Consider the following 14,729-nt stretch of genomic DNA (forward strand, 5'->3'; position numbering starts at 1 on the left):
AATATATTTTCTATAACCCATTGCGTAATTTCTTCTTGCTATTCTCAAAATGAACCAAATTTTTAAAAAAATTATTCTTAATAGAACCTAAACATAGGAAATCAAGCTTTTATTACTTATTTTTAGTTTGGGGCATTTGATTTTGATATGAGCATCTCTGAAATTGTGGCAAATAAATATTTGAAGTACCCAATTTGAAAATAATTTTGCAAGATGATCTTGACTTATTTCAATGGTGGGAGAAACTTTTATGAGGAGAAACTCCTTAAAACACTCTCCAGTTCTTTAATATCTACATTTAGTCCAGAGCTACTTCATATTTCCACTGATAAAAACTAGAATAAAAATAAAACTAATAGCTTCTCATGTTTATAAGTAGTCTCTCAAATGCAGGTTTGAATAACTGCATTTGAATATAATGAAATATATTATAAATATACCTCATTTTCCTCTTACTTTGTATGAAGAAACTAACACATAAGAATAAACACATGTTGTGATTCTCTATTTTAAAAATTTTGCACTCATGCTTATATATGTTAAATGTGAGAGATATATTAGCACTTTTATACTCTGTTCTTTTAATAAAAATGAATATATATACATTTACAGCTGAATATCTGCACATGAAAATGAAGTGAAACAGAGATAAATGCAGAAGATATCAGTTTTAAATTTTTCTGTCTTTCTCTTTTTATTTTTGTAATATATGTAATAATGGGGTTCATTTTAACATAATCATACCTACATAGATTTTAATTTGCTCCATTTCAGTCCCATTGCTACCTCTTTCCTTCCCCCTCCCTCACCCAACTCCTCTTCTTCTACTTTGCTGGTTTTCCTTGTATTTATTTATTTTAAATTGGTGCTTTATAGTTATATATTAAGTGGAATTTATTGTGTTATATTTATAAATATACCTCATTTTCCCCTTACTTTGCTCTGGCTTTCACATATAAAACATTTGACCCTTGAGTTTCTGAGTCTGGCTTATTTCACTTAGCATAATGTTCTTAGCAGCTTCATCTATTTACAAGCAAATGGCATAATTTTATTCTTCTTTGAGGCTGAATAAAACTTCATTGTGTATACATACCATATTTTCTTAATCCAGTAATTTCTTGAGAGGGACCTGGGCTGGTTTCATAACTTCGATATTGTGAATTGTGCTGCTATAAACATTGATATGCCTGTATCACTATAGTATGCAGATTTTAGCTCTTCTGGTAAATATCAAGGAGTGGGATAGCATTATGGGATATGGTGGTTCAATTTCTAGTCTTTTGAGGAATCTCCTTACTGACTTTTCCCCCCACCCTCCTTAGCATTTATTATTATTTGTATTCTTGATGATTGCCATTATAATTGGAGTAAAATGAAATCTCAATGTAGTTTTGATTTGTGTTTTCCTGATTGCCAGGGATATTGAATTTTTTAATGTATTTGTTGGCCATTTATATTTCTTCTTATGAGAAATGTCTGCTTAGTTCTTTGCCATTTATTGGTTGGATTGTTTATTTTGGGGTTTTTTTTAGTGTTAAGTTTTTTGAGTTCTTTATATATTCTGAATATTAATTCCCTTTCTGAGGAGCTGGTGGCAAAGATCTTCTATTCTATAGGCTCTCTCTTCATGTTCTTCATTGTTTCTTTTGCTGTGTGAAGCTTTCTAATTTTATGCCATCTCACTTATCAATTCTTGGTTTTATTTGTCATGCTTTAAGAGTGTTAAGGAAGTTTATTCCTGTGCCAATGTGTTGAAGTGTTCAGCCTACATTTTCTCTAGCAGTTGCAGAGTTTCTGATCTAATTCCTAGGACTTTGATCCATTTTGAGTTGACTTTTGTTTAGGTTGAGAGCTAGGAATCGAGTTTCATTCTTCTCCATATGGATATACAGTTTTGCTATCTTTTCTCCATGATTGGTTTTTGGCTCCTTTGTCAAGTATGAGATGACTGTATCTATGTGGATTTGTCTTTGTGTCTTCTATTCCATTGGTTTGCATGTCTGTTTTGGTGCTGGTACCCTGCTGTTTGTGTTTCTGTAAGTCTGTAATATAATTTAATATCAAGGATTATGATGCTTCCAGCATCAGTCTTCTTGCTCAGGATTGCTTTGGCTGTTGTGGATCATTTATTCTTCCAAATGAATTTTAGGACTCTTTTTTTTTTCTAGTTCTGTGAAGAATGTCATTGGTTTTTTGAAGAGTTCATTGAATCTGTATAATGCTTTTGATAGTATGACCATTTAGACTATATTAATTATGCCTGTTTAAGAATATATGAGGTCTTTCCATCTTCAAAGGTCTTCTTCAATTTTTTTAATTCAGTATTCTATAATTTTCATTGTGAAAGTTTTTTACTTCCTTGTTTAGGTTTATTTTCTAGTTTTTTTCTTTGTTGTTGTTGAGACTATCTTGAAAGGGGTGGTTTTCCTGATTTCTCAGCAGATTCATTATTGCAGCATAGAAAAGTAATTAATTTATGTATGCTTATCTTGTATCCTATTTGGTGAATTCATTTCTGAGCTCTAGAAATCTTCTGGTGAAGTTTTTGTTGTTATTTGTTTGCTTGTTTGTTTTGGTTTGTTTTTCTAGATATAGGATCACATCATCAGTGAGTAGAGATCATTTGAACTCTGTTTTTCCTTTTCTTGCCTGATTGCTTTGACTAGAATTTCAGGAACTATGTTGAATAAGAGAGTGGACATCCTTGTCTTTTTCCTGATTTTAGAGGAAATGCTTTCATTTTTTCTCTTTTGGGTGTGATTTGGTCTTGGGTTTGTCATATATAGCCATATTTTCTTTACAATGTTGAGGTAAATTTCTTCTATCCCTTGTTTTTTCTGTGTTTTGAACATGATGGGTGCTGGATTTTATTGAAGGCTTTTTCTGCATCATTGAGATGATCATATGAGCCTTGTTCTTAATTCTGTTTTTGTGTTGAATTGCATTTATTGATCTGCGTATATTGAACCAACCTTGCATCCCTGGGTTGAAACCTACTTGGTAATGTAGTAGTATATTCTTAATGTGCTTTTGAGCATAGTTTACCAATATACCAATATTTTATTAAGGATTTTCCATAGAATATAAGGTTTTTAAAATAATATCTAACTAAGATGGGTCTGGTTTTATGAGTATGGAACCAGTACAGTTTCAGTGGCTCCTGTACTCAGAAGTAACCTCTGCTTGGGTGTAGTGCTCTTTGGCCTAAAATAATTTTTTAAATTATTATTTAATTTTTATTTAAAGAGTTTACCATTTGCTGACAATCCTTTTGCCTTATTTGTGTTACTGTCATATATTTTTAAATCTTCTTTCTATAGTTGTGTCATTTTCCTCAGATTTTTTTGTTTTTATTTTATTATTTTTGTTTGTTTTTAATCAACAAAATATTTTTTGGATGAGTTCAAGGCTTATACTAAATTAAACATACAGTTTGCTGAGTTCTCACATGTGCTGTGGACTTTAGTCATTGATAATGTAATGTAAAGTAATGTAATGTAATATTAATATTAGTTCACCAATTTGAACAAATATACCACACTAAAGCTAGATGTTTATGATAAGGAAACTGTGAGTTGGGATGGGGCATTTTGTCAAAAATTCTTAGTAGCATTGTGTTTGAATTTGTATTTTTAAGTAACATCTGTGACAAATTGGAGCATGTGCCTGTAGTTGCTTATCTACTGTCCTACTTCCTGCCATCTTCCTACCTAAGTGAGCAGGTTTCTTGGTCACCTGCTGCCCCAGCCCTGGTGCCCCCTGCACACTCAGCATGTGCTCACCTAGCAATGAGACCCTGGATGTGAGGAGGGCCAAGGATGGGTACACTGGAGTTGCAGGGCAGAGCCCCTGTGTACCCACAAGGGTCTGTCCTCATGTTGTTAGTGTCCTCATGCCTGAGGGAGCAATTTATTAAGTGTCAAACAATAATGCCATGACAGCTCTAGGGAGAGATCATGCATGTGTTTGTTTGTTCTTCCCCTGCCTTTGGAGGAAGGAACCCCACCTTTTCATATTGCACTGAATTCCAAAAATTCTACATAGCTGGACCCGAATCCTTCACCATCATTCCTATATCTGCTTAATTTCAGCTCCTCAAGTACATTATCTAGTCACTCTAATGTAGGGGTCACAGATTTTTACTTTAAAAGAATTTGAAGGTATAATAGTTTAGGCTTTGTCATTTTTATGGTCTTTGTGGCAACTACTCACCTCTGATGTTGTAGCAGGAAAACAGCCATGGACAATGCATAAATGTATGGGCATGGCTATGGCTCAATAAAAAACTCATTTATGGACAGAAAAATTGGTTTTCATACAGTTTTCATATGTCAATAATATAATTCTTCCATGGACTTTTCCCCATCTATTTAAAATGTGAAAGCCTTTTTCAGTTCATAGGCTTTACAAAAATAGTCGGTTGCTAGATTTGGACCAGGAATTGTAGTTTTCTGACTCCTGTTAATATGTATGGTTGCAAGTCCTACGGAAAAAAGGAGACATAAGTGCTGGACTAGTTTTAGAGAGGAGAAATTACAATAAACACAATTCCTTTTACACATTCAAACATAGCAAATTCCATTTATAATTTCAGTGACTTTGTGAAAATGCCTTCATATACTTAATGGCTCTGCAGAATTCCATTTGAGTAGTTAAAAAATTAGAATGTATAAAAATCAAAATGAAGTAAATGTTTTAGGCCCATCCTCTTTTATCTGCAGTTCTAATATCCTTACCATCTCTTTAATCTTTTTTCCCACTACTGTTATTTTAGTCCTCCAGAGATGACTCTTAACTTCTGCCTCTGTCCTTTGTGTTTTGACGCACCATCTGCTTTTCTCGCGATTTGAATACATGAACCTTCCTTCTGATTTAACTACTTATGTAATCTTGAGTAAAGCATTTGGCCTCTCTCAGTCATTGCATTCTACACTAGTTTGGGTAATTCATGCTAGCTGCCACAACAGACAAACACAGAATCTCAATGGCCTAACATAAGTGGTTTTACTTTAATTTCTCATAAAGCCCAATGGGTTACATGTCCTTCCTTCAACTTACAGCTACATCATATGGACAGTTGTAGAAGAATAAAAAATCTCTTTTGTACTAAACGGTTAATTGTTCACAATTGATCATGTGGCCCAACCAAAATGCAAATAAGGCTGTGAAATAAAAGGGAGACTACAGTGCTAGTTGTTTTGAGCACTAAAATGATATGTAAAGTGATTCCTTAGAATAAGAGTTACCAAATGTTTGTTCTAAAGAGCCAGACAGTAAGTATTTTAAGTATTATGAATAATTTGGCCTCTCTGTCACAACTTCTTAATTCTGCCAATGTAGTGTGAGAGCAGCCATAGACAAAAAGTAAATTAATGGAAAATGGGCAGAGTTATGATCAAATAAATTTTATATTCAGAAATAGGAGGAATTTCAGATTTGGACCACAAGCCATAGTGTGTGAACCCTTACCTTAGAGCATGACTCATGTACAGGATTCTAATTTTTCATCACCTAAGATACTCAGCGAGCTTTGGGCATTACTTTCTCCTAATATTCCTTACACTGGCTAATGAAAACCAATAGACAGTTCTAAAGATGCAAAGAAGAATGAAGTCAAATGATCACTGCTCAGTGGTCTGGCTTTGGACTTTCTTTTAGCCTTCTTTTCTTCCTTTTTCCAGATCGTTCCTTTGAAATGGTCAGAACAAGATCATTTGCAGAACAAGATCATAGCATTCTGCTCAAAGACAGGGACATATGTGGACTTGCATTAACATGTACTGAGCAATCTAAACTGGGTCTCTATAGCATACAAACATACATCTCATGTAGCATAGTGGTGTGTACATCGAGAGATCTGCCACCCTAGAGCTCTTACTTAGAATCAACCTTCACACTTAATCAGATGCCAAGTCCTAGAATTAACGTCATTAACCATCTCCTAAAAACATCTGCTATCTTCACCCTAATTCTACTGCTTTTCTAAAGGACTTTATAATATCTTGTCTTGGATTCTATAACATCTTCTTAAATAGTTTCACTTCCTCGGGTCCAACCCAGATCAATCCATTCTCTATGAGTTTATAATATACTAATCCGATTATGAAATATGCTTGCTTGGAAATCATTCAGTGGTTCTTTAAAATATTTAGGCTAAAGGAAAAACTCCTTAACATGGCATTTAGAACCCTTTATGATTTGACCTCTGCAACTTCCAATATTTCACATCTTGAACTCACCACTACTTTTGCATGCTTTTCACTATAGCCATACTGAACTATTTGCTTTTTTGGTTTGTACTTTCCTTCTTCCCATCCTTTTTCATCTGCTTACCAGTTTTGAAGATCCAACTCAGCTATGAATTGAGTAACTTCTCCATAGAAGCCTTTTCTGATTCCCTCCCTAAAGCAGAGGCCCACCTTTTGGTTTCCTTATATTCTATGCTTTCACATATTGTAGTTCTTATCAATGACTACATATACTGTACACTCTACTGAAGCATAATTGCTTGCCTCTTCCCTCATGCACCATTTTTCCTCCCATCTCAAGCTTATAAACTGAGAGAATAGGAGAAATCTTTGGTTTTTATTCCAATTGCAGTGTTTACCATGCATGGGAATCTGCAATTTAATATACATTCAGAAAATATTAATAGAAAGAGTTAACACAACAAAAAAAAAAACAAGTTGTTTGTCTTCATGATCACATAATTAATTGTTTTTAATGCAATTATAACTATGAGTATTTGTCGTTCAAAATCATGTATTTAGGAAACATTTAGAAGGAAGGAGATTGTATATATCAGTTGGCTTGACTTTTATAAAACTTATGGGTGAAACATTATAGAAAAGTAGTCCATTGTCTATATATAAAATGATACAAAAACACAATAAAATACAAGAAAATAAAACCTAGAATAATGGACATGCCTATATTTCTATTAGAACTAGTATCATAGCTTGTGCCTCTTTAATTGCTGTTTTACAGCGTAGTGCGAAGAACATTGAATGGGAATTTGAGATTCAGTAGCCTCAAGAAAGACATTTCATGAGAAACGAAACCTGACATTAAACTCTGATCTTATATACTTCAAAAGTAACTGTCTTGTGTGGGTACTAATTTGAATTCTATTACTGAGTTGATGTGTCATAATAATAAATGAGTTGCACTCTCTTGTATAAAAATATTTATGCCTTGTAACATCCTTCATAAATATGTTGCAATGATAAAAGAATGAAGCATTTTTGATCATTTTAAATCTTATACTAAAAGCTGTAATATGCAGATATTTTCTATATAATTATTTTACATTACAGAATAAATGATATCTACTTGGAAAACTGTAGAATATAGAGTAAATGAGTATCTTGTAGGGTGAACTGTAAGAGACAGTGTATGAGTATCTTTTAGGAAATAATCTATAGAATGCAGTGATTAAATAAATAAATATTTAAGGGTAAAGAAAACATTAGTGAATCAAAAGTTTATTTGGGGGGGGGGCTGGGGTTGTGGCTTGGGGGTAGCACACTTGCCTAGCATGTGTGAGGCACTGGCTTCAATTCTCAGCACCACATATAAATAAATAAAATAAAGGTCCATTGACAACTAAAAAATTATTTTTATAAAAGTTTATTTTGCTTTAAGTAAAATGAAGTACAATAACCTTTATTTTATGAAGCATACATTTAGTCTCATAAGAAACATTCAGTATTTCAGTAATACACATGAAGAAAATAAAAGTAAAACTTGGATTGATTCTTGGGAAATGGATGTACATCTGAGAGCCAAAAAGACTGCATTTTTTCCAAAGAACAATGTTAAAAGCTCAGATAGGCCTGGAAAAAAGTGAATGTAATTGAAACTGTTGGAAAAAAACTGCTGCTATAGGGAATAATCCATTACTAACAAAGAGTATAGATTATATCTGCTATTGCTCCATGATTTTAACTTTTATGTTTAAATTGACTTTTCTTGCTATTTGGGGATTAATTAAAATTCTTTAAAAAGAAAATCAAAGTTCACTACAAATACCAAGCAGATTCTTAGATCCTAGAAAATGTCCCATATAACTTTACTTAATTCTGGTGATTAAATTCCAGCATATGGTTCTTGGGGACGATATCTAATTCCAACAATTCCTTGGACTATATAAGAATGAAAAAAGGAAAGTGCCTTAATTATACTTCAATGTTGTAAGGGTCCTTTTATTATTAGATTCTATGTCCTCAGGGTCTAACAAATGCCAGATGTTTAATAAATATTAGTTGAATGAAAGGTGACTTAAAGTTGTGACTTTCAAAATTGATCATTAAAAGAAATGCTGTGTAGTATATTTTTTACCATCTTCTTGGAAAATCAATTAAACTCTAAATTATTATATCAACTGTACCATATTTTTCATTAAACAAACTTTTCATTATATAATTCATAAAGTGATTGTTTAGTATCTTTGTAAAGTATAATCATACTTTAGGCAGAGAACTCAAATAATTTAAATGAAAAAAAATTATCACTTAGATTAAATTGTTGAGAAGGTTGAGCTAACAATGAATGTAATCATGTTAATATTTTTGTCATGCTTATTTTAGCCTAAACAACGAACATCTATTGTGTCTTCTCTGGATTTTCATCGAATGAACCACAACCAAGAATATTTTGAAATCAGCACATCAACAGGGTGTACAGGCTTTACTACCAGCCCTCCTGTTAGCCCACCCACCTCTTCTGTGGGAACTACAGAAGCCAAGAATGAGGAAACTGACCATACAGGTGAAGTAATTCACTTTTTGCAGCTATATTTTTTGAACTTTTAAGATTAAATGCTTTATGAATTATAGGAATTAAGAGAAGTTTTCCTACAAATTGTATTGTGCTTTTGGCTCACATACACGTGTGGCAATGTAGGGCTTTATGATTTTTGTCAGAGTGTGGGTATAATATTATTTTTAATATGTTAATGGTCTTTCAAGTATTAAACATTAAAGATGATAACTTTAATGTTGGTACATTACATGGTAGCTAAAGACCTACAAATGTTCTTCTTCCACTGCTATTTACCCCTCTACACACAGGAGTTTCAAATAATTAACATATGACTTTGTTGATAGCTGCTATGAGGCTAGAACCTTTAATAAGGATATCTGGCAAGACTGAGTTGGACAACGTGGACAAGGGTGGATTTTCTACCTGCATAAGCCAAGATATACTTGGAGAGGAGGGGCATGGGGGTAAGGGGAAGATTATGGAAAGTAACAACATCCACTAATAAAACATACCTGGGTAAATCCAATCAGATTTGCAATATTTCCTTGCTTTGGGGACAAAGGAACTAATAACTAAATGGTAAGGTCAAGGGACAGAATATGAGAAATGGGAGCCAAAGAAGTTCTTCCCTTTCTGTTTAATTTACAGTAGGTACACTATTCAGTTACTTTCCTTCAAAAAGATATGATTTTTAAATCCAGTAGATGTGATTAATATGGATTTAGTATCATAAAGTCTGGTCAGTATTTGCTTTCTGTGTAATATTTGTTCAAAATTTGTTTGTATTTAAGTCCTTTGATCTAACTCTACTTTTTAAAGCACTAATGCAAATATTCAAAAAATTTAACCAAAGAATTGTTTAACCCGAGGAAAAAAGCCAAGATTTTAAAAGTAATGACTAGTGGAAATGGTAAAATTGATATTACATGGAAATTATCATCCAATATTTCATGGCAGCCGGAATCATATTTATAAAATGTAAATCAAATGCATGATTACCATGCTTAAAATGTGCCAAAGGCTTCCCACTCAATTAGAATAAAATCCATCTTCTTACCATGGCCATAAAGCCCAATTTAATCTGGATCCCAACTAGTTCCTTTAACTTTGCCTTTGGCAAAATCAAGGCCCATACTGGCCTTCATTGCTGGACAACTGGCTCTGGGCTTTTGCACTTTGGTTCCTTCTATCTGCAGTCTCTATCTTTAAATTTTCATGTGTCTGAGTGTAATTTATGTTTTGGCTTGAATGTATGTCCATATAGAGGCCTTTCCAGACTACCCTATCTCAAGTAGAAGCTACCAGTATGATGATAATTGTAATATCAAAGAAGCAAAAAGAATAACAATAATAGTAAGTACTTCAGTGTCAGGCAGTATTTTAGGTACTTTATTTATATCAACTCATTGAATTCTCATGACTGTTATATGAATTAGGGATTATTATCTGCAAATAAGGAAATACAATAAAGGCCAAGCTGAGTGTTAAACCTGGTGTAAGAGCTCATGTTCTCAACCATTTTTCTGTCACTTTTATGAAATATTCCTGTCTTATTTCTTCAATAGCCTTATTTGTTATATAAAATAATATCAATTACCTTTTTACTTATATATTGTCTTCTGTAGTCTTTCTAGAATGCAAGCTTGAATATATGGGTCTCTGGCACATCATAGGCATTGAAGTCAGACTACCTCTCTGATTAGTAATAATGAGACTGAACCTCTTGCCCATCTATGAAACTTGACCTTTTTATGTTCCAGTTTTCTTATCTATAGAATTACATTAACAATGAATTAATTAGACTAACACTGGAATGTGATATGCATGTAAAGTGATTAGCATAGTATCTGACATAGTTAATGCTCAAAAAATAGTAATAACTATTAGTAGTAGTAGCAGCAATTGTGATATTACCATAATTCTTTCTAGTTTACATCAAGCCTATTCATTCAAGGAGTTTATTATTTATCTGCTATGTGCCAAATGCAGTTTTATAATAGAGGAGAAGTGGGATGTGATTTGTAAAGAAAAATGGTATATGGACCCTGGAAAGGGTCCTGAGTTATATAATTATTATTCATTCATTACTTATTTGAATGCCTAGTTCCAGATTTAAAATTCTAAAGTGGGAGGGATGAAAAGTATTTTGATACTTGCCTTTAGGAAATCTTTCTTGGCTTTACTTCAGTTGGAACACTATGTTTTTTGAATGGTTAAGTTTTTAATTTTTTTCAGCAATTCTTTCAGGTAGATAGAAATATTATTTATTTTTTCTTCTTTTTTTAACTAAAAGCAAGAAAAGTTAGCGGTCTAGTGTCAAAGGCCTGATGCCTTTCTGTACTCTAACATTGATCACCAGAGAGAAGGTATAAACACACATTTTACTGCTACTGGGACTTCAGTGGCACCATGCACAATGTGTGGAAAATTGTCATCAGGTCTGACTTTTTTAAACAGAACCAAAATCTAACCTTTTAGCAGTTGAAATAGTTTCCAATAGCATATTACTATGGTTCTCTAATGTTGTATGTCATTTTCACATTTCATAAAAAATTTTAGAATAGACCAATATTTAGTAATAATGTGGAAGGACCGGGCTTATTTGTTTTATATGTTAAAAAAGTAAAACTTTAAATTGTAAAAGTAAAATTTTTAAGCTACACATTTATCTTCTTGAAAAAGTAGCATTTTATTATCTTGCAGAGAGATAATTGGTTATACTTTGTACTTAAGAACCTTCACGGAAGACATTGCACATGGTACATAGAGAAAGAGAATGAATTTGAGTCCATTCTACTACTGATTTCCTCAGTATTTTACATCAAATACCGTAACTTTTCTCATCTTCAATTTGCTCTTCTGAAAAGGGGAAATAATATCCATTTCTTTGGGTATTTGTAGTCACAAATAAATGCACTATGTGAATGCACTTTGTAAACAATCAAAGCTAATATTCTTTAATATTATCCTTATTGTTTAATGTTTTACTTTTACTTTTCTTTACTATTATTATTTCAAATATATAATAATTTTAAGATAAAAGAGCTCTCTGTAAGCCTACACTTCTTATTTTTGGGGACTGAACTTTTCTTGACTTAAACATATAATTATATTAACTGATACACCTGCAGTTCATTTTATAAGTGATAGTTTTTTTGCAGAAAATAAATTAATCTAAAAAATGGCATTTAATAGAACAAAGATTAATAAACCTTCAAAAGTGAATTGGAGTCTACAAAACACTAAGTGAACCAATGAATTTATTATAACAGGTCATTTTAAAAAGGATCCAAAATTGTGATTAAAGCTTCAAGATATCTGTCATCGAAAAAAAAGGTTGTTAAAGAGGAAAAGCTTTGGTATTATAGGCTGGGGAATGATATAAAAAGGCTTGCATTTAACTACAAAGATTTGTATTAATTATTAGTAAGTAGATTGAAATGAAAAAATAATGTCACCAGCAATGGAAAGATGTACATGGTTTCGAGAGATGCTAGGAAAGGATAAATTGATAGGTAGAGGTGTTTGACTGAGTGTACTCGGGTGAGGAGAAGAGTTGAAAGAAGGTTCTAAAGTTCCCAGCTTAAGTAGATGAGCCAGATCTGCATGCTATTCTTTGAAATGAGGAATATTTGTAGGTAAGAACGTGGGGATAGATAATGTAAGTAAGACCCAATAGGCCATTGAAGGACTTTGGCTTCCACTTGGAATGAAATGAGGGTCCAATTCAGGTCTTCCAGAAGAAGAATCACATGATCTATTTCTATTTTATGAGGATTCCTCTGGCTGTTTTGTAGAGAATGGACTGGGAAGAGGAATAGGGTAGAAGCAGAAAGGCCAGTCAGGAGGCAACAACAACTTAGCAGTAAGACAATGAGGAGGGCAGCCAAGCTCAAAGATGAAGCTGTGGAGGCAGAGAGAAATAGGGATGTTGGAAATATTTTTAAGGTTGGTACAATAAGAGTTTATGGAGGAGTAGATGTGATACATGTGAAAAAAGAGAATTAAGGATCCATTCAAGATTTTTGTCCTGAATAACTATAAGAATTGACTTCTTAACATATGACATACAAGAAAGTATGGGAAGAGCAGATTAGCAAATAGGAAAAAAAATACTAGGAGTTCATTTTAAGTTCCAGATGTCTATTAGATATTTGAATTCATGTGATCCTTTTGAATGACTAGCAAGCCCATCTGATAAGAGATTTTAGTTGCCAATGCATTCTTTTTATCCTCAGGTAATAGTTATTAATTGTTTAAATAGAGGTGGTAAGAAGTACTGGAAATCTAGATCTATTTTAAAGGTAGAGCCTCCTTTTTTTTTAGGTTTGGATGTAAGATATGAGAAAATAAAAGGTACCAATATGTGATTCAAGAATTTAGGACCCTTTTGAATCACTGGAAGGATGGAGTTGATATTAATTAAGATGGGGAAGTCAGTTTTGTATATTTCAGTTTGAAACACTATTGGACATAAAGTAGTAATGTTGAGTAGATCGTTGAGAATGATTTTTACATGGTGGAAGGAGACCACATGATAATTTTAAGTTCATCAAAAGTAGAAGGTATCAGTTTGAAAAGATTGAGAAACAGAAGCTTAGTCTATAAAGAGTAACTTAGGAGTTCTGAGTTCCTCAGTGAAAATCTCCTGGAAAAGCGTACTATGAATTCCTGGGTAAAAGAAGATGAGAATAATAAGTTGTAATAAATGTTCCCTCTTTATGGAAAGATCTCAAAATCTCTGAAAAATTTTGTGACTTAGCACCTTCTGATCATACCTGCTAAGCAAGCCAACCACCCTAGCTAACTAATTATTTTCATTTTTGTTAGTATTTTCAATCCATCCACCTCCTGCTGGAGAAAACTGATGGGAGAGGAAATATTTTTTAAAAATAAAGTGGAAAAGTGCCTTTTTCCAAGTGGAAAAAAAATAAAAGCCTTTAAGTACTCAGCAGAAGAGGATTCTTTTCTGCAAAGGAGAAGAAACACTAGAGGGGAAATAAAATTAGAATGGAGAGGGTAGCATTGACCTCTCAGCCTCATCAAGGATTATCAGAAAGGCAAATATAGGGCTTCCTTTTAATTAGTTCATATGGATTTGAAACAGATCTCCTAAGGCCAAGACATTATTATAGCAGCCACTGGATTTGGGCAGCTGAGGGAGGCCAAAGACAGCTACTAAGATTGTCTTTAAACTCCAAGCTAAGATTCATGGTGATCTTATATGAGAAAAGTTAAGGGTTAGTGAGAATAATATAATTACATCTTTGAGACATTTTCCCTTATAAATTTACATTAAATGATAAGCTATATTAGTGATTCTTCAATTCAGTACTTAAATGTATCAGAATTTTAGCTTCCCAAAAGGAAAACATTTTTATGTCAAATTCCAATATAGCCAGATATATTCTTATCAGTTCTTAAGAAGTCATGAAATGCCTTATACTTTTTTTCTGTTTTTCCTCTGGTGCTACATGATTTTTTTTCCCCCAGTACCTTAGTACACATTACACGTGACAGAGAAACAAGATATAGTTTACTAGATACTGGCTGAGGACAAGAAACATCGATTGTTTTTCTTTTCTTTGAAAAATATAAAAATATTTTAGGTTAGAGATGTGATCACATTGGAACTTATTCAAGTGAGATTATTTTATGACTATTGGTTAAGCAATGTCAAATAAATATACTCACTCAGTGTGTGCCATTATAAGAAAAAAACAGAATGTTCTGAGAGTATCCAAGAAGGTGCTTGATCTCATCTCCTGAAAAGAATGGAGCTCTGAGAAACAAAGATTAAGAAACAAATATTAACTAGATTAAGATAGGAAGGAAAGATTGTTCCTCAAAGAAGGAATAGCACATTTTTGAAAATCTCTGTGGTAGAAGTAACATTAAACTACAGGTCAAGCAGAAAGGAGAGAAATGGCAGGAGTTGAAACCACACAGGGAGTTAAAGCCTG

General features: G+C 32.9%; 1 protein-coding gene across 6 annotated transcripts in view; it reads left to right on the plus strand.

Moving 5' to 3' along the window:
* Nucleotides 1-14,729, plus strand: part of Anks1b (ankyrin repeat and sterile alpha motif domain containing 1B) — a 1,114,759-nt gene that overhangs the window by 497,705 nt on the left and 602,325 nt on the right. For all 6 annotated transcript variants that reach the window (XM_027947591.2, XM_027947674.2, XM_027947839.2 and 3 more), the window contains exon 12: nucleotides 8,592-8,772. In XM_027947591.2, coding sequence (XP_027803392.1) covers nucleotides 8,592-8,772 — 181 coding nt within the window. The remainder of the gene's footprint in view (nucleotides 1-8,591; nucleotides 8,773-14,729) is intronic.

The sequence above is a fragment of the Marmota flaviventris genome, chromosome 3 (genome assembly GCF_047511675.1).
Source record: "Marmota flaviventris isolate mMarFla1 chromosome 3, mMarFla1.hap1, whole genome shotgun sequence".
Classification (NCBI taxonomy): Eukaryota; Metazoa; Chordata; class Mammalia; order Rodentia; family Sciuridae; genus Marmota; species Marmota flaviventris.